The sequence below is a fragment of the Geotrypetes seraphini genome, chromosome 15 (assembly GCF_902459505.1).
Source record: "Geotrypetes seraphini chromosome 15, aGeoSer1.1, whole genome shotgun sequence".
Classification (NCBI taxonomy): Eukaryota; Metazoa; Chordata; class Amphibia; order Gymnophiona; family Dermophiidae; genus Geotrypetes; species Geotrypetes seraphini.
This window is the reverse complement of record NC_047098.1, coordinates 60,152,075-60,173,556: the sequence shown is the minus strand read 5'-3', so window position 1 is coordinate 60,173,556 and position 21,482 is coordinate 60,152,075. Positions and strand designations below refer to the sequence as shown.

General features: G+C 40.3%; 1 protein-coding gene across 1 annotated transcript in view; it reads left to right on the top strand.

Moving 5' to 3' along the window:
- Window positions 1-21,482, top strand: part of LOC117348989 (S-adenosyl-L-methionine-dependent tRNA 4-demethylwyosine synthase TYW1-like) — a 170,984-nt gene that overhangs the window by 100,790 nt on the left and 48,712 nt on the right. The window contains exon 13 of the mRNA XM_033921785.1: window positions 2,766-2,901. Within this exon, the coding sequence (XP_033777676.1) occupies window positions 2,766-2,901 (136 nt within the window). The remainder of the gene's footprint in view (window positions 1-2,765; window positions 2,902-21,482) is intronic.

Here is a 21,482-nt window from a genome sequence, read left to right as displayed (position 1 = left end):
CAATATATTGTGCGTGTTTGAATGAAATGAAGGTATATTCAATAGATCATATGACCACTGTAGATTTGACACTGTAATAGAATCAGCTGTGCTTTTCTGGGTAATTTACAGCTATAAACCCTTAGTGCTTCATGCGCTATAGCACACTGAAGGTTATATTTTTATTTAGTGATGGTTTAAAATGACTGATGTAGCTGGCAAAGCAAAAGTTTGCTCTGACAAGTGCTTAGTGGACAAGAAGTGGCACCTGTTTGATGTACTGTTAATCATGCATGTTCTTTGTCTAGTACAAGGTAGTCTGCTCGTATGGCTTTTTGCTTAGTCATACAAGTTAATTTAAACATTAAAAAAATGCATATGCTGGAAAGCTCTAGTCTAATACTGCCCACAGTATACCAGTATGCATTTAAATGTTACCCTATCCAATCTACTATGAAGGTACTGGGCCTAAGCATGAAAGACCAGGTGGACTCTTTGGTTAGAAAGGGGTTTTTTACTCTCTGGAACCTTCGGTCCATTAGAGCATATTTTGATGCTCCATCGTTCAGAATTATGGTACAATCCCTTATACTAAGCCAACTTGACTATTGCAATATCGCCTATCTGGCAATTACCCAGAAGAACTTGCAGCGATTACAACTGGCGCAAAATGCGGCGGTCAGGCTGATTTTTGGGCTGAAGAAGTTCGATCACGTAACTCCTTCCTACCAACTCCTGCACTGGTTGCCGATGGAGGTTCGTGTGAAGTTTAAGTTCGGTTGTTTCTGCTTTAAAGTACTTTTCGGCCTAGCGAACAGATATATATCTGATCTTTTCTCTTTTTCAACCAATCAACATATGAGAAGCTCAGACGTGAATTTTGTTTCCCCACTGTTTAGAGGATGTCAATTTAAAAGACATCATCAACATCTCTTCTCATATCAGGCAGCATTATGGGGTAAAGATCTGAAACAATTACTCATGCTTGCGAATACCTATGGGGAATTTAGGAAACACCTAAAAACATATAATAATAACAGTTTATATACCGCAGGACCGTGAAGTTCTATGTGGTTTACAATGATTAGAAATGTTACAGATTGAGTGAACAAACAAAGTACAGATTTAGCGACAGGTGGTTCTTGCGCTCGGTTGTTAAGGACTAAGATTGAATAGGTTGGTTTCCTAAGTATTTCAGTGTTTTCAGGCGTTTCCTGAATTCTCCATATGTAGTAGGCACAAGCAATTGCTCAAGGTCTTTACCCCATAATGCTGCTTGATGTGCGAGAAGATGTTGATGATGACTTTTAAATTTACAACCTCTAACCGGTGGAGAAACAAAGTTCAGGTGTGAGCTTTGCTTGTGTCTGTTGGTTGAGAAAGAGAAAAGGTCTGTTATGTATTTAGGGGCTAAACCAGGGGTATCAAAGTCCCTCCTCGAGGGCCGGAATCCAGTCGGGTTTTCTGGATTTCCCCAATGAATATGCATTGAAAGCAGTGCATGCAAATAGATCTCCTGCAGATTCATTGGGGAAATCCTGAAAACCCGACTGGATTCTGGCCCTCGAGGACCGACTTTGACACCTGTGGGCTAAACCATAGAGTACCTTGAAGCAAAAACAACCAAACTTGAATTTCACACGTGCCTCCATCGGTAGCCAGTGTAAAAGTCGATAAGAAGGTGTCACATGGATCAAACTTCTTCAGTCCACAAAGTAGTCTAACCGCTGTATTTTGAACTAGTTGCAATCTATTCCTATCTGTTCCTAAAGTACGTAGGCAGCTGCACTGCACAAGCTTTCCCCACAACTGATCGCTAAACTTCACGGTCCTGCGGTGTATATAAACTGTTGTTATTAATATTATTATGTTGTTATTGTTATTAAATGCATGTATACTAGGGTGATCCACAGGACTAAGGTAAAAATTCAACGTTATCAGAACATGCCTCCACAAGTCTGAATATGTTCTACCTCATGTAGATAAGATATGGTTAAAATTCAGCAAAGCAGGGGTTAGGGGCAGAACCGGTCTGAATATTATTGGCGTTTTTTTAAAAATATTCGCGGGCCAGCTCTGCCCCTAACCACCACAAAGACGGAGGGGGAAGTGTATACAAGTCCCAATCCCATTCCCTCCTTTCCCTTTTTTCAGCAGTGGTAACCCTCCCTCAAACCCCCCCCCAAAAAAAAACAACAAAAAAACATCAAAGTTGGTATTCAATATGATTTATGCAGTTAACTTTGATGTTAACTGCCTAAATTGTTGGCATTTAAACTCCTGGGCTGTTCACAACATAACTTTTGCCCAACAATTTCAATGCCAGGCCAGAAGTTACCCAAATTAGAGGGAGGACTGGAACAGGACTAGTGCTGATATTCTGCATTATCTACTTATGCAGGCTTTTACAAAAGTGGGCTGGGCCTGTTATCTATTTAAATAAGTAGGATCTTATAAGTAGTGTTCCTAAATTAGATAAGATAATTTATCTGTTTTGGTTGTAGCACTATGTATTCAGTTTTCTGGCTTAAATAGATAAGTTGGCAGAAAATTTGTTTAAAGTTAACTGGATAGATAATCTGCTTAAAATTCAAGCAGATTTCTTACTGCTGAATATTGGTTTAATATATGATTTATTACACAGCATTGTATTTCATGCCAAGGATACAGTATATGCTGGTAGATATTTGCACTGTAGTGTTTGGAAGAGTATTTTATGTTAGTTAAGAGTCAGCCTGTAGTGAATGTACGGTAAGTAACAAATGTCTTTCCTCTTTATTCCCAAGAATCCTTGAACCAGTTACTCAGCTGTACGTCAGTGTGGACGCAAGCACCAAAGACAGCTTGAAGAAAATCGACCGCCCGCTCTTCAAGGATTTCTGGCAGAGATTTCTTGACAGCTTGAAGGCTTTGGCAGACAAGGTAGCGCAGGGATGATTTTTTTTCTTCAATAATGTTTATTCGTTTTAACCCTTTGCCATAACAAGACAAGGATAATTTGCTCCATTTTACCCATCCTTTAGCTTTCAGGCGGTGGTGCTATCTTACACGTTAGCCAAATTGTTTTTGTTCACATTGGAACTTTTAAAAATAAGCATTACTAAATTTTCCTGATCAAAACTTTTATTTAATCTCTTCTAATGTCTCTTTATGCTAATGCATTGTAGTGGCATATTTTTTTTAATTTATTTATTCATTTTCAAAATACAATTCAAGATATACTTGTTCAGAAAGCTTTTTAAGTCAAGTAAATCTAAAAATGCACCTAGATGATAGAATGCCATTAAAAAATAATAGGAACCCCTGTCTAAAATGTTAAATCCAGTTTATTTTGTGTTCTCTCAGGGCATAGATGTGATAATGAAACTGTATTTCACCCACCAAACCGCGAGATTGTTTTTAAAAATGGCTGCAACTCCAATTCAAGTGCTAAACCTTTTGAGGCTCTTCAATATGGCGTCATCAACGAACGCTATCGTTCACTGAATAAATATTCTCATTGGAACTTTTTAAAACCTTAACCACAATATATATCAGCAAGTTCATACCATCTTGTTACTAAATGAAAAAAGCCCATACCCTCAACCCCAAATCTTTTCTGGCAATATATCTCATTCAGCACAGGCCATCATCAACACCGTTTTTCTAGAGCCTCTTCTATCATCGTTCTTCATTTCCCTTTTAAAATATTGAGCACAAGCCTCTGCACAGACTCAGAGGGTATTTTGGTTATGCTTCAATGTCATCCTGTCAGAGTGTAAATCTAACCAGATCTTATCATTTACTTATAAAATTGTTAAAAGAATGGTTGCTATTCCATAGCTGTATTCAATCCATGTGGCTGTAATGTATTTAAATGGAAAATCCATTGTTGCTTCTTTTGCCATAGTTTTTTTCTCATATCACCGCGTCGCAAAGATTCAGTGATTTTAACAATGATCCAACATCTGATGTTCTTCAATACAACAGGCCACAATTAGTGCAGTCATTTTCGACGTGTTGGATACATAAACCTCATAATATTGCAATCGGAGCAAATGCCACATGGTTGATATTGACCTTTCCATGACAAGTTTACTTGATCAAAACTCGCTTTTGATATGTGTCATAATATGTCACCCAAATTTTTGTTCCTTCAATATGCAAAAATGAACCGCTTAGTTTAAAAATACGGAAGTGTTTTTAATAGTGGAAGATATTTCTTAAAAATTCTTGTTACCGTACCTGAGGACTGTGTTTGTTTAATAATGCAAGAAATTGTTTCTGTAATATCCAGTGTTGGTTTGTACTGTAATAACTCATAGCAGGGATTACGCAATGCTCTTTTTTTAGCTTTTTTCACAATTTTTCTGGGATAAAGGTGTTGTATAAAACACGTCTCCAATTCTTTAGCTTCTGTGAGAAAGTCCTCTGTGGTACTACAGCTACGTCTGAATCTCAAAAATTGTATAAAAGGAATGCTAGTTTTGAGGTGAACAGGATGCATACTATTAAATCTTATTATTGTATTGCGATCAGTACTCTTCTGAAAAATGGATGCAATTAATTTTTGATCTATTAGTTGAATTTCTACATCCCCAAAATGGGTTTATTTATTGTTAAAAACCATTTCAAATTTGATGAATCCGGTTTAACATATTTATGAAATCATTTAATTGGTTAACTGAACCCGTCCATATCATATCAAATCTGGAAAAATCTTGAAAACGCAACAAATGCACAGGGAGGCATGTTGAAATCTAGCTTTGGTCTCAATTCTCTGTGTGCTCTCTCTATCTCATATGGGAACTGTGCTGGGATATTAGGGAGCAATGTACTAGAAGCTTATGAATAAAGTGTATCAGTCGATTCCGCGCAGCCCCCTCTTGTATACCATATAGCCACAGATCTGATCTTCCACGCTTTTCTAACTTCCAATTTCATGGTCATATAATCAGCTCCTCCAAACCTTTGTTCTGGGCTATTTCCATCGAGTGAAGACGTCTCTCTGCTTCATCGAGCCTATCAGACAGAGCTGTTATTTTTGCATCTAATTTCTCTACCACCTTTTCAACAATTTCCAATTTCGCTGACGTCTGCTCTCTCAGCAGAATTTCCAGCACTTCATTCCGCAATGTTTCTACCACACCCGCATTTCCAGCTGGACTTGCACTACTTCCAGCTCCTGGTTTGGTGGCCTTGTTTGTGTAGAGGTCCTTTATGGTGGGAGTACTCTTCCCTATGAGGAGTGAAGGCATCTCCATTATTAGTTGCATTCTTTCACGTTATGTAAACTTCTTCACACCAGATTTCAGTCCCGCGGCCGTGTTTAACTTGAGGGGAGAGGCTGAGGATCACGGAGCGCTTTTACACATGTCCACTTAGCATGGAAGTTCCTGTCTTGCTACATATGTCAAGATGCTTAATCTCTAGGTTATTTCCTTTATTTTGCATTATCCTTACAAATGTATGGAAAACGCTTAGGATGCCAGATGGAACATAACATAGCATAAATTTTTATTTATATATCTTAAAAGCCTTTTGGTTCTATGCGATTTACAAAAAAGATGGGCTGACCATTGTCAGTGAGCTACAATAGATAGAACATTGGCAACGACAAGTTAACGATAGTTTCATATCAATATGCTACTTTGGAGGGATTACAAGAATTTAAGAACAGATGGGTTTTTAATAGCTTTCTAAAATGAGGTTGATAGTCTAACCATTTGACTTAGTTTGGGATTCCTGGAAGTGGCTTGATATAAGAGTTGGTTAATGAATCTGAGTACAGCCTATGACTGAAGGGAATAATAATAATAATAATAATTTTATTCTTATATACCGCCAAAGCCATATAAGTTCGAGGCGGTAGAAAATGATCGGAAGGTAGAAATTGATTGTGAATGTGTGGAGTGGCTTAGAGATGAGAGCAAGAACTGACCAGTTAGGTAGTTAGGCAGTAGGCCATGTAGGGCTTTGTAGAAGAGGCATCCAAACTTGAATAGAACTCTTCCCGTAACAGGAAGCCAGTGTAGTCTTTGGTAGAATGGAGTTAAGTGGTCAAATTTTTTCAGGTTAGTCTAACTGCAGTGTTTTGGATGATACTTAGTTTCCAGAAATGTCTGCGTTGTCCTGCTAGGTATGAAATGTTGCAGTAGTTCAGGAGGCTTAACACTAGCGATTGGACTAGTAATCGGAAAGTGCAAGTTCAAAGAATTTTCTTATGGACCTGTTTCTATTAACCCTGGACATTTTAAATGCTAGATGTTTGGTTTAGTTTAGGCGCTTGTATGGTTTCTCAGCCGGATGCATAATAAGTCTTTCTTTTTTTCTGATTTCCTCATAGTAAATTTCTCCCTGTATGCCTTTTTTCACCCTTCTCTAGGGGGACTGATAAAATGTGGGCATTGTTAATATCATATATTTTTCTTTCGAGTTTTCTTAATTTATAGTTTTTTTGTGATAAAGTGCTCATATTGCTGATAAAAGGATGCTAACTTACTGTTGTGGTCTTATTTTATGAAAAAAGAAAGAAAATGAATTCTCTTTGCAGAACGCTTCAGATATAAGGCTTGGGTGAAAAGAAAAACAGGGGAACTTCATTGGCAAGCATCCCTGCTGTCCTCTCTGTGCGGTGTTCCCATTAATCATATTCATATTCGAAAGTCTGTGCTTTCGTTACAAGAAAGTTCATTCCTTGGACTCATTTTATCTTTAAATTGGGTCAGTCAGATAAATTTTATTTTTATGCCAGGTTATCAGTCAGTATACAGAGTCTTTTAGTAAATATTAATTTCCTCTTCAGTCGGAGGAGTGATTATTGTGCTGAAAGGGATATATATATTTTATTGCTCCTGGGTGAACACTAATACGTCTCTGAGACTACCAGATTAGGGTTTAATGATGGCTGTTTATGCATTTTCTACCCAAAATTATCCATATATTCTCCCCAGCAACACTCCACATATTCTTTCTTTCATTCCCATTGCATCTAATATAACATAATATTTTTCAGAGCCACTAGTATGTCTTCCTCCCATCATCTACAGTAAATAATCGCCAAAAGCTTGTCTGAACTATGAAGTTTTTCATAATACAGTACTTTAAACTTAATAAAACTTAATTTTGTTCTTTTCTCTTTAGGAAGGTTATTTCACAAGTCCCACTTGCCCCTAGACAAACGTGGTACAACTAACCTATGATTCTGGTGAATTGTACTTTTAGCTCATAATGAATGATAACATAAGACTAAATTAGTAATTGTGCTTAATATTTGAAATTACTGCTGTTAGTGATCTGTAACCTGTCACTAAAATCATCTGTACTACCTGAAGATTGGAGGGTAGCCAATGTTACGCCTATTTTCAAAAAGGGTTCCAGGGGAGATTCAGGAAATTACAGAACGGTAAGCCTGACTTCAGTGCTGGGCAAAATGGTGGAAACAATTGTAAAAAAATAAAATTGTGGAATACGTAGATAAACATGATTTAATGAGACAGAGTCAGCATGGGTTCAGCCGAGGGAGATCTTGCCTCACCAATTTGTTTGACTTCTTTCAAGGTGTGAATAAACATGTGGATAGAGGTGAGCCAGTTGATGTAGTGTATATAGATTTTCAGAAAGCTTTTGATAAAGTTCCTGACGAGAGGCTCAGGGGAAAATTAAAAGGTCATGGGATAGGTGGCACAGTTCACTTGTGGATTAGGAATTGGTTATCGGATAGAAAACAGAGGATAGGGTTAAATTGTCATTTTTCTCAATGGAGGAGAGTAAACAGTGGAGTGTCGCAGGGGTCTGTACTGGGACCGGTGCTATTTAACTTATTTATAAATGATCTGGAAATTGGAATGACGAGTGAGGTGATTAAATTTGCAGATGACACTAAACTGTTCAAAGTTGTTAAAATGCATGCGGATTGTGAAAAATTGCAGGCAGACCTTAGGAAATTGGAAGACTGAGTGTCCAAGTGGCAGATTAAATTTAATGTGGACAAATGCAAAGTCATGCACATTGGGAAGAATAACCCAAATCACAGTTTGGACCCAAGTCCAGGAAAAATATCAGGAAGTTCTGCTTCACGGAACCAGTGGTGGACACCTGGAATGTTCTCCCAGAAGAGGTAATTGCGGAATCCACCATTCTAGGATTTAAGGGTAAGCTAGATGTACATCTCCTTATGAGAAGCATAGAGTGATATGGGGCCTAAAACTATGCCAGGGTACACCTGGCGGGGCCTCCACCTGTGCGGATCGCCGGACTTGATGGACCTAGGGTCCATCCCCTTCCCTGTGGCCAGCATCTTCCTATCCTTCTCTACCTCCCTCCAAAGTGGCCTGCATCTTTGTTTTCCCTTGCCTACATCTTTGTTTTCCCTCTCTGTCATACCGGGGTACAAGCTATATCGTAATGATACGATGGATCGAATCAGTGGAGTTATAGCATTATATGTTAAGGAGGGTCTTGAATCGAATCAACTGAAAATTTTACAGGAACAGAAATACACATTGGATAGAAATTCCATATGTGAGGGGGGAAAAAATAGTGATAGGAGTGTGTTACCATCTGCCTGATCAGGATGAATGGACAGATGCTAAAATGTTGTCAGAAATTAGGGAGGCTAACAACTGGATAATACAATAATAATGGGTGATTTCAACTACCCCTATATTGACTGGGTAAATGTAACATCAGGGCATGCTAGGGAGATAAAATTCCTTGATGAAATTAATGACTGCTTTATGGAACAGCTGGTTCAGGAACCGACAAGAGGTGAAGTGGTTCAGGAACTGACAACAGGTAAAGCAATTCTAGATCTAGTTCTTAGTGGAACACATGAATTGGTGGGGGAGCTAATGGTGCTGGGGCCACTTGATAACAGCAATCATAACATTGTCAGATTTGATATAATCCCTGGAATAAGTTTACACAGGAAATCCAATACAACAGCACTTAACGGAGAGTATGATAACATGAGGAGAATGGTTAAAAAAAAGCTTAGAGGAGCAGCTGCAAAGGTCAAAAAATACATCAGGAGTGGATGTTATTCAAAAACAATATCCTGGAAGCCCAGACTAGATATATTCCATGTATTAAAAAAGAAGGAAGGAAGACCAAATGGCAGCTGGCAGGGTTAATGAGAGAGGTGAAGGAAGCTATTGAAGCTAAATGAGAATCCCTCAGAAAGTGGAAGAAAGATCCGACTGAAAATAATTGTAAACGGCAGAAGAAATGTCAAGTCAAATGCAAGGTGCTGATAAGGATGGCAAAAAGAGACCTTGAAAGAAGTTTGTGCTGGAAGCAAAAATACACAGTAAAAACTTTAAATATATTAAAAACAAGAAGCTGGGAATAGAATCGGTTTGACCACTAGATGACCAAGAGATAAAAGGGGCTATCAGGGGCCATAGTAAAGAGATTAAATGCATTCTTTGTCTCGGTCTTCACCAAGGAAGATGTGAGGGAGTTACCAGTGCCAGAAACGGTATTCAATTCTGATGAATCGGAGAAACTCAAGCAAATCTATATAACACTGATCTATATAACACTGGATCAGATGTTATATGTCACAGAGTGCTGATAGAATTGAAAAATGAGTGTGAAGAACTTCTGTTAGTAATTTGAAATTTTTCTTTAAAATCCAGACTAGAGGGGGTCAATGTGATGCCAATTTTTTAAAAAAGGGTTCCAGAGGTGATCTGGGAAATTATAGACCAGTGAGTCTGACATTCGTGCTGGACAAAATGGTAGAGACTATTATAAAGAACAAAAGGACAGAGCATATAAATAAGCATGGATTAAAGAGAGGATTTAATCAATCAAAGGAAATCATACCTCACCAATCTATAGCATTTCTGTGAAGGGGCGAATGAACAAGTGGATAAAGGTGAGCTTGTTGATATTGTGTAGTTGGATTTTCAAAAGGCATTTGACAAAGTACCTCATGAAAGACTTCTGAAGAAATTAGAAAGTCCATGACATAGGAAGTAATATCCTATTTTGGATTAAGAACTGGTTGAAAGACAGAAAACAGAGAGTAGGTTTAAATGGTCAATATTCTCAATGAAAAAGGGTAAATAGTGGGGATCCCTAGGGGGGTCTGTGCTGGGACCTCTGCTTTATAACAGATTTATCAATGATCTAGCAATGGGAATAACTAGTGAGATACTTACATTTTCTGATGACATAGAGTTGATCAAAGTTATTAAATTGCAACAGAGTTGTGAAATATTGTAAGAGGGCCTTGCGAAACTGTGAGACTGGGCATTAAAATGGCAGATGGCGTTTAATATGAGCAAATGCAAAGTGATGCATGTGGGAAAGAGGAGCCTGGACTATAGCTACATGATGCTGGGTTCTATGTTAGGAGTTACTGCCTAGAAAAAGGATCTAGGTGTCATTGTTGAGGATATGTTGAAACCCTCAGCTCAATGTGCGGCGGTGGCTAGGAAAGCAAATAGAATGTTGGGACTGATCAGGAAAGGAATGGGAAGCAGAGATGAAAATGTTATCATGCCCTTGTATTGCTGTATGGTTCGGCTGCAGATCGAATGCTGTGTACAGTTCTGGTCGCCGTATCTGAAAAAAGATATAGCGGAAATAGGAAAGGTACAGAGAACGGTGATGAAAATGATAAAAGGGATGGGATGACTTCCCTATGAGGAAAGGCTAAAGCAGCTGGGGCTCTTCAGCTTGGAGAAGACGGCTCAGGGGTGATATGATTGAAATCTATAAAGGGTGGAAAGGGTAGATGTGAATTGCTTCGCTCTTTCCAATGTGATGAAGCGACTAAGAAGGATTTAAAACAAACTGGAGAAAATATTTCTTCATACAAAGAGTAATTAAACTCTGGAATTCATTGCTGGAGAATGTGATGTGGAGTGGAGTGGAAAGGGTAGATGTAAATCGCTTTCCACTCCACTTCCAAAAATGCTAGGGCTAGGGGGCACGCAATGAAGCTACTAAGTAGTAGATTTAAAACAAACCAGAGAAAATATTTCTTCACACAACGTGTAATTAAACTCTGGAATTCGTTGCCGGAGAATGTGGTAAAATCAATTAGCTTATCAGGGTTTTAAAAAGGTTTAGATAATTTCCTAAAAGAGAAGTCCATAGGCCATTTTTGAGATGGCTTGGGGAAATCCACTGCTTATTCTTAAGATAAGCAACATAAAATCTATTTTACTACTTGGGATCTAGCTAAGTACTTGGGTCCTGGATTGACCACAGGATACTGGGCTTGATGGACCTTCGGTCTTCACCAGTACGGCAGTTCTTATGTACCTCCCCTCCAAAGAGACTAGAATCTCCACCTACCACTCTCTTATCTGTCCCTCATGGCCAGCATCTCCCCTCTACTTACATTTCCCTCCAAGTAGCCTGAATCTTCCCTTTTCCTTGCTCTCCCTCTCCACACACCCCCCTACCAAACACACACACCCCTACCTACACATATACCTTTTTAATGGGGAAAAAATGACACCATTACCCCACCTCATTTACCACCCCAAGTCTTTTGCTACACCTACCGTTTCACCCTTTCCCTGCCTCACTCCTCTTCAACTAATTGTCCATACTAGTGTTACCATCTTAGAAGAAAATCTTCTCTTTCCTTAGGAATTAAACATTTATGTGCAAATAATACTTTTTAAAAACTACGCCACTTCCCCAGTCTCTCCTTCTCAATGTCCATGGTTCAACTTGCAGTGCTGGTGCCAAATGACGAAAAGTATCTTTTCCTCCCTCGGGTCCATCATTTCTCTCTATTTGTTAGGTTATGGTATGTTATTTGTGGGCTTATATCCAGTCAAATCCTTCCAAGTGGAGTTTGGGATGGGTTACAGCAAATAGTCAAAGCGATCATCAATATAACAGCAGGCAATGCAGTATCGGCAGTCTAAGTATTTATTCCCTCCCTCTGCTCTCTTCTGAGTCCTACTTTCTTTTTCCTCTTTCCCCTCCATCATTTTTCTCTTTTTTTCCCTCCCCTCCCTCCTCAGTCCATCATTTTCTCCTTCCCTTCCCCTTAGTCCAGGGGTGTCAAAGCCAGTCGGGTTTTCAGGATTTCCCCAATGAACATGCATGAGATCTATTTGCATGCACTGCTTTCATTGTATGCTAATAGATCTCATGCATATTCATTGGGAAAATCCTGAAAACCCGACTTGATTGCGGCCCTCAAGGAGTGACTTTGACACCCCATCATCTCTTTCTTTCCTCTTCCTACCATCCTAGGCCCATTATTTCTCTTTTTTCTTCCCTCACCCCCATCTGTCATTTTACTCTCTTCCCTCCTCCTTCACCCCCTAGATGTATAACTTCTCTCTTTCTTCAGCTGTCCTTGCCCCATCCTGCAAGCTCTGTCCTCATCTCCACAAGCCTTGAACACTTTAAAATTATAAGTGTTGGAGGCTTGTGCTTTTAAGACAGTGCTTGTAGGAATGGGGCAGGGACAGAACTTGTGGGGACGGGACAGGGATATTGAGATCCCGTGGGGATAGGGACAAATTTGTCCTGTATCTTTCCTTAGTTCTAAGCAGGCCACCAGCAGAATCTCTGAATTACTGCCGATTCTGGGGACCTCCTGGAAGACACTGTTTGTCTGGGGGATGCTGGATCATGGCAAGGGAGGGAGGGAAGAGAATTCCCTGCTTCACTCAGCCTGAGGCCACGGCAGTGCAGGTTGTGCCTCAGAGAATGAAAGAAAAGAAAATGACCTGGTGTTTCAAAAACCAGCCAGATTGGCTGAATAGCCACCAGTTGACAACTTTTAACACACAGACACACATTTGCGCATGCATGTATTCCCTGTGTGAAATGAGAAATACACATGCAGAATTTACTTGTGTAAATGCTGCCTTTTACCCGTGGAGCTACTTTTAAAATAAATGCCTATGTGTGATCAAAACAGAGCAGTGGTTGTAAACTGTCTGAAGTAGCATGTTTGGGTGAGAAGTCACAGTGCCTATATATCTTAATTTCAGCTAAATACATAGGTTGTTGAATAGCATTCTTTCCGATGTTATTATATGTTTTCTAGAAATTAGTTTCCACTGATACTGTACCAGAAACTAACCATTTTGGCTTCTGCTGCCATGGATATAATAAATGACCTAATAAAATTATCAGAAAAAAAAAATCTGAGGGGTTTCAAACTACAGAATTTATATCAGCCGTACTGTATTTCTGTGAGTTTAGGAAAGGAATTAGCATTTGCTAATTGGAATCTGTTCAGATTTTCTCTGATCTCCGCATAGTTAGGAAACGGGGCCAAATCAAGGCTGAACGAGATAGTAATTTAAAATCAAGCCAACAGCTTTCAAAGCCCTGTCACTTATATGCTGACAACTTTGGCACTTTCACAAGATTAGATTAGTGGAAGGCAAGCTTGTTTTTCACTTTGAAGTTTTTTAAATTACATTTTTTGCACAGTCCCTGCTTATACTCGGATAATCTAATCTAGTTGGTCAGGTCACCTGGAGTGACATTTGGTCTGATTCTGTTAGTTAAAGAATGTGGGTAACCTGCATGGAAAGTATGTGAATAAATTTACAGTGGAACAAAAGACGAATTGTTATTAGATATGACTGGCCATGGCCAGGAGTAGTAGACAGTCATTTGATTTCATAATGACTTCAACTGTTTGTTGATAGTTTAGGAGTACAATGCTTATATAACAGATTTGGTCATAGGAAGTAGAGAATGACATGGGGACCCGCAGGAACTCAATTTCTCTATCTCGTCCCCGCGAGTTTTGTCGCTGTCCCTGTCCCTGCACAATTCCTGTAAGCTCTGCCTTAACCGCACAAACCTCGGACACTCGATTACCGCCTTCACCAGGCAACTGCACTGGCTACCCATCCCATCATGAATAACCTTGCAAACTTCATGCATCATTCACCGTATACTTTATGGAAACTCCGCAGCTTCTCTCGTCCAACTCTTCTCCAAAGTATGGTCTACCTCCCGCAGAACCCTCAGAAGAATACTCCATTTCTTGGTGTAAAAACTTGGAATGACCTTACTGAAGCGATCAGAATGGAACCTAACCACACCATATTCCACACCATTGAAAACTCAGCTATTTGACACTTAATCAACTGTATCCTCCACTCACCCCTCTCTCTCCCTCCCTACCCTCATCTTTTCCCTCCCCTCCCCCCTCCATCCTCATCCCTCTCTATAAGTCGCCTTGAACCTTACCTAGGTATGAGCGACACAGAAATAGAAGATTAGATTCGATTTTAAAGTGTTTGAGGCTTGTGTAGATGAGGACAGAGCTTACAGGAATAGGATAGGGACAGGAAACAAACTCACAAGGACGGAATGGCAAAATGAGTCCCTGCAGGGACAGGGGAAAATTTTTCCCCATGTCATTCGCTAATGGGAAGTGCAGGATTTTTTTTGTGGAGAACAGCAATCCAAGACCTGTTTTTTGTTTTTTCTTTTCTTCTTTTGCTGCCTCTTTTGTGTATCATCTCAAAGCAGATACTTCCAGGTTGAGATTTCTGCACCACTAGTCCCAGTGAAGGAACATCTTTCAGCTTGAGATGTCAAAAATGGAATCTCTCACTGAATGTGTGAGACTTGGCTGGTCTGCTGTAGAGCATGAGTTAGATCGTCCTGCAGGAACCCAGGTCCCATCTCCTTGCATCCTTCCTCCTCTTTATTCCTTTTCCTATCTATTATTTACTCTTCGCTTCCCTTGGTCCTCATCTATATCATGCCTTCATTTTTACTTATTTAATTTTTTTTTCTATCCCGTAGTACCCAAAGAGCACAGAACGGGTTGCAGGTTAAATATACATAATATCAGTAAAAGATTACAATGCAAGTTTTCATCCTAGTTGGCACATATTAGGTGTAGTTATCCTTACATGACATAAACGTAAGGAAGTTCTTCTTCACCCAGAGAGTTGTAGAAAACTGGAACGCTCTTCCGGAAGCTGTTATAGGGGAAAGCACCCTCCAAGGATTCAAGACAAAGTTAGACAAGTTCCTGCTGAACCAGAACGTATGCAGGTAAGGCTAGACTTAGGGCACTGGTGTCTGACCTAAGGGCCGCCACGTGAGTGGACTGCTGGGCACGGTGGGCCACTGATCTGACCCAGCAGCGGCAATTCTTATGTTCTAGTTACCAATATACAATTCTTCGTAGTCCATGGATCAAGGACAGGGGGGTTAGATGAAGAGGTAGGTTTTTATTGCTCCTCTGAAGTTGAGGAGACCTTCAAAAGATCTGATCTGTGATGGCAGTCGATTCCAGTGTCTCGGTATGAAGTGGGAGTAGAACTGTTGTTTGGCAGTTTGTAGTTGAAGGGTACGACCGGGTGGGGGGGGGGGGGCGTTTTGAGGCATATTTCAACCTGTCTTCCTCTTCCATTTGTCCCCAGTACATGAAATCCCTTTTCCATTTCCCTTCTCTGAGATTCTCTCTCCATCTACCCTTCCATTTACGAATCAGAAGTCTTCCTCTATTTCTTTTCCCTTTCTCCCTTCTCAGAACTTATCACTATGATTCCTTCTTTCCTCTAAATCCCCCCCAAGAGGACCAGATAAGTTAGTAGAAAATGAGTTTGTAAAGTTAAATGAAATTTAATCTAATTTAATATGTTTGGCCCAGTTAAATCTACAAAATTTTGTTCCACTGTGGCCTGACATTAAAATAAGTTTGATGTCCTTTTGTTAAAGTGTCTTTGTTAAATTTCCTTGGGTTGATGTAAGACTTTTGGCCAGAAGTAATCAGCGGGTTTTGTGTTTTTTTTTTTTTTTTGGGGGGGGGGGGGTTTAAGGCAGAGAGTTATATAATCTGGTTTATTTTGACATTAACAGTTGCATAGGAGGCTGCTAACACAAATGTAACTTTCTTCTAGGAGTGTACGAGTTTGTTCTAAAGTAAAATAGGAAACATAACTTAAATTGAAGGTATAAAGGCTGATTCTGTGTATTCCATTTCTGAGCTCTCGAGCGGTGTCCTAATTTATTTCATGGTTATGACTGCTGCATTAAGATGCATTAACTTGTTTGTTGCTTTCTTTTTTTTATATCTCTGAAAAATTACTTCTTCTGAAATTCATACTGGAACAAAAGGTGATAATTTACATTTTGAATATGTTTTTCATGGCACATTGGCATTCTAATGTACAAATGGTACACCAGAGGATATATTTAATGTAAATTTTTTATTTTATTTTATTTTATTTTTTTTTAAAAGGACTGTATGAAGTAGGGTAGGAGTAAGGCATAGTCAAACTAGGCATGTGCCTAGGGACCAAATGTTTGAGAGGGGTTCTTTCATATAGAAACATAGAAACATAGAAAAAGACGGCAGAAAAGGGCTATAGCCCACCAAGTCTGCCCATTCCAAATACCCGTCCTCTGGTTTCACTCCCCTAGGGATCCCATGTGAATATCCCATCTTCTCTTAAAGTCCGACACGCTGTTGGCCTCAATCACCTGCAGTGGGAGTTTGTTCCAATGATCCACCACTCTTTCAGTGAAGAAGTATTTTCTGGAGTCGCTATGGAACTTCCCTCCCCTGATTTTCAGCGGATGCCCCCTGGTGGTCGAGGGTCCCATGAGGATATCTTCTTCCAACTCGATATGGCCCATGATGTACTTAAACGTTTCAATCATATCACCCCTCTCTCTTCGTTCCTCAAGTGAGTACAGCCTCAGTTTATTCAATCTTTCTTCATATCTGCCAGTCCAATTGCTCCAAAGGTAAATTTTTGTCCTGGTAAGTTAACTGCAGGTAGAAAGAAGAGAGGGGGATAGGCCTAGCTGCCACCACTCCTTTTAAGGGATCTGTCTGTTTTCCTCACCCCCTGTGTATTGTCATCCAACTCACAGGAGTTACTGACTTGCTGCTGCTTTCCCTCTGTTTTCTTGTGCAATCAAAACCACATGGGCTCAGTTTGTGAGACTTAATATTTTAATTATAATGACGGCCCGATACATTTTGTTTGCCTAGGCTATTCCAAATTTTAAACCATGTGCAAGAGGCTGTGATATTGGTACCCTTGGTGGCAGCCTTATTCTCTAGCTGTGCACCCCTGTTGTGATCTGTCAATAATTCTCATTATCTGTGGCTCCTTTTGAGGATAATAATGGTGCAGTAAATTCCTACACCATGGCATTAAGTAGCACGTGATCAACTTGGCAAGATTTCACTTACAGAAAGTTACACTCGGAGGTGCACAAGCAGTTCAACTATAATCTGTTCAGGAAAGACAACTTAGGAAGAAAAGGAGGGCAAGTATGTTAAAGATCATATTAAAGCCACACAATTGCAGGATCTGCAGAGCAAGGAAGAGGCACTGTGAATCAATTTGGAAAGAGGGAATAGTAAATGTTGTATATTTACATTGGTGTGATATACAGGCCTCCTTCACAGATGGAAGACATGGATAGAGATTTAATAGTAGACATTCAGAATATACGTAAAAAAGATGGAGTTTTACTAATAGGTGATTTTAACATGCTGGATGTTGATTGGGGTATCCCTATTGCAGGGTCTTCTAGAAGTACGGAGATCATGGATTCTCTATAAGGAGAACTGTTCCAGCAGTTGGTAATGGAACCTACGCGGAATGGGGTCATACTGGACTTAGTGCTTACAAACGGGGAAAGTAGGCTACAGTGGCATCCAGTGATTGCTACATGGTATTGTATGGTTTAATGTTAAGATGGGTATAGATAGGGCTCATTCAAAAGTAAAGGTTCTAGACTTTTAAAAAACTATCTTTGTTCAGATGGGGGATTATGTCAAGGAATTGTCTGGATGGGAACGTCTGGACGGAGTAGAAATGCAGTAGGCAAAACTGAAAGGAGTTATAAGGGCGACAAACCTTTTTGTGAGGCAAGTAAGTAAAAGTAAGAGGAAAAGAAGGCCACTTTGATTCTCAAAAGTAGTAGCTGAGAAGGTAAGAAATAAAAGGTTAACTTTCATAAACTACAAGAGATCGCAGAAAGAGGAAGCCTGACAAAACTATCTGTAAAAGCTAAGATAGGCTGGTTGAGTAGTCAGGAAAGTAAAGATACAAATGGAAGAAAAAAATAGCTGACTCGGGGAGACAGTCTTCATATGTTTAGAAAAGTCAGGGGCCTTTTTTACCAGCAGCATTTTTTAGTTTTGGTCCAATCCATTATATATTAGCCTTGTTAGATTACTGCAATGCAGTCTATTTGAGCTTAACTAAGACCTCCCTGCATAGACTCCAACTAATACAAAATACTACTGCTAAGTTGCTTTTAAAACTTCACTGGCTCCCGTCTATTGCAGGATTCATTTAAAATGTGTCTGTATTGCCTTCAAGATCCTTTATGGTATCTTTGCTCCTCTTGTCCCTTTATCTTGGAATGCTTATATATCCTGTCCTGCAAGAAGCACCCAACGATTCAAGCTCTCCTTTCCCTCAGTCAAGGGAATAAAATCAACTAGGAACCACAGAATTATGGAATGGAGTTCCCCACATCCTAAAGGTCTCTAGTTCCTTTCAATTTTTCATAAAGCTTTAAAAACAATTTTGTTTTCTAACCACCTTAGAAATTTATCCTAGCTGTGTCTTCTCTCACTCACTGGCTCTTTTTTTTTTCCTTCCCTTCATTTTGATTTTTTTAAAATACTGTTAACCGAATCGAGCTCCTTGTTTGGAGTTGATCCGGTATACAAAGCTAAGTTTTAGTTTAGCTTTTTAGTTTATATATCAGTGATAGGAAGAAGTACAAAAGTGGCATTGTGAGACTCAAATGTGGAAGGGGAGGTATATGTGGAAGCTGATAAAGAAAAGGCTGAATTGCTTAACAAATATTTATGTTCTGTGTTCACGGCTGAAGCGCTGGGAGCGTGACCGCAGAAGACAAATGCGAATAGGGATGGAGGTGTGGTTGACCCTGATCGATTTTCAGAGGGTTGTGTTCATGAGGAGCTAGTTAAATTAAAGGTAGACAAAGTGATGGAGCCGGATGGTGTACATCCGAGGGTGCTGAAGGAACTTAGGGAAGTTCTGGTGGCTCCGTTGACTGACCTTTTCAATGCTTCTCAATTAGGTGTCACGCTGGATTGCTCATTATCTTTTAACGACCATACTGACCTACTGATAAAAAAAATGCTTTGCATTACTTTGTAGCTTCGTACTATCACAAAATATTTTGATTTTAACATTTTTTAAATTGTTGGTTCAGTCATCAATTCTATCCACTCTGGATTATTGTAACATTATTTATCTAGGTTCTCATTTAAAAAACTCTTAGTAGACTTAGAATGAAACAGAATTCAGCTGAATGACCTGCGCTGCTCCCGACATTCATAGGAACTCTATGAGCGTCGGGAGCAGCGCAGGCCATTCAGCTTGGCTCCTTACACTAGAAACTGCTAGCGCAGTTTCGTAGAAGAGGGGGGTAAGTCTAGTATGACCCCATCCTGAGTGGGTTCTATTAACAGCTGCTGGAACAGTTCTCCTTGTAGAGAATCAGAGATCTCCCTACTTCTAGAAGATCCTACAATAGGGATTCCCAAATAAACATCTGGCATGTTAAAATCACTTATTAGTAAAACTTCCCCATTTTTAGATATATTCTAAATGTCTACTATTAAATCTCTGTCCAACTTTTCCATCTGTGAAGGAGGCCTATATGATCTCATCAATGTAATTATATTTACTGTATTTTTTGCTCCATTAGACACACTTTTTTCCTCCCCCCCAAAAGTGGGTGGAAATAAGGGTGCGTCTTATGGAGCGAATACTCAAAGCACGTGTCCCCCCCATTACATTATTTTAATACTGCCACCCTCTCTTGCTTGCTGGCCCTCTTCCGCTGCACACCCACCCACCCACCCGCATGTACCTTTTTTTTTTTTTTTTTTTAACTTCTGGTGCCTTCACTCGCTGAGAGCAGCGCACAAGGCTGCCTGGTCCCCGCCCTTCCCCGATAATGGATGGCAGACGGGGCAGCCTCCTCTTCTCAGTTCTCGCGGGAAGCGGCGTGGGACCAGGCAGACAACCTGGTGCGCCGCTATGCCGCAAAAGAACAGAAGAGGCTGCCGCGTCTGCCGCTTCTGCCATCCGTTCTCGGGGAAATGGCGGGGACCAGGCAGCCAGCCTTGAGCACCACTCTCAGCGAGTGAAGGAGCCAGAAGTGAAAATAAGGCACGTGTGGGGGCAGGGTGAAAGAGGAAGAGGGCGGGGCTTACCTGCTGCCTGCCGCCTGCCTGGGGGGTGAAGAGGGAGAGGCCAGGGCCTGCCTGCTGCCTGCCTGGGGGGTAGGGAGGGAGGAGGGAGAGACCGGGGCCTGCCTGCTGACTGGTGGGAAGATGCCTGTCTGCCTATCTACCTACCTACCCGCCCTGTCCCCTGTCCCTACCTGCTTGCCCTGTCCCTACCTACCTGCCAGCCACTAGGCCTGCCTGCCCTGTCCCTGTATGCCCTATCCCGTCCTACCACTAGACCACCAGAGGGGGGACAGGGTAAAGAGCCTGGAAGGGAGGGGGGACAGGGTGCAGAGCTTGGCAAAGAGTGTGGGGTTGGGTGCAGAGCCTGGCAGGGAGAATTTGGTTCAGAATGGTTTTTTTCTTGTTTTCCTCCTCTAAATCTAGTGTGTGTCTTATGGTTAGGTGCGTCTAATGGAGCAAAAAATACGGTACCATTCATTCTTTCTAAATTGAATCACAATGCCTCTTCCTTGCCCTGCAGATCCTGCAGTTGTGTGGCTTTAATATGATCTTTAACATACTCCCACTCCTTTTCTTCCTACCCTGTCTTTTCTGAACAGATTATAGCTGAACTGCTTATGCACCCCCAAGTGTAACTTTGTGTAAGTAAACTGCACACAGTATTCGAGGTGCAGCCATACCAAAGAGCGATACAAAGGCATTATACCATTTTCATCTTTGTTTTCCATTCCTCTCCTGATAATTTCTAACATTCTATTTGCTTTCTTAGCAGTCGCCGCACATTGAGCTGAGGGTTTCAACGTATTCTTAACAATGACACCTAGATCCTTTTTCTGGGCAGTGACCCAGCATCGCATAGCTATAGTTCGGGTTCTTCTTTTACACATGCATCACTTTGTCATCTGCCATTTTAATGTGTAGTCTCACAAGGTCCTCTTGCAATTTTTCTCAATCCTCTTGTGATTTAACAGGTATCTATTGTAGAAATTTCATCTTAAGTTATGAATATGTTAAATTTTTAAGTTTCAGTGGGAAAGTAACCTTTTCTGTTTTAAAAATGGGTACATGTGAAATGATTTTATATTACATGAGCACACTTTCTGGTCACAGAGTTTTATGTATTTGCTGAGGTTTTACGTAAGACTCAGAAATTTCATCAGGCCTTTATTTACAGGTCAGACCCAACTTTGGTATGGGTTTCTATCTGAAATACCTAAGTATTTTAAGGGTAAGGATTATATTTTCATGGACCCTATCCATTTGGAAGTATTTTTGGGGACCACAAAAAGATCAGTCAGGAAATTCTGTAAGTAATTGGTAGGCTTGGAAAAATGAAGAGTAGATAAATTAAGGA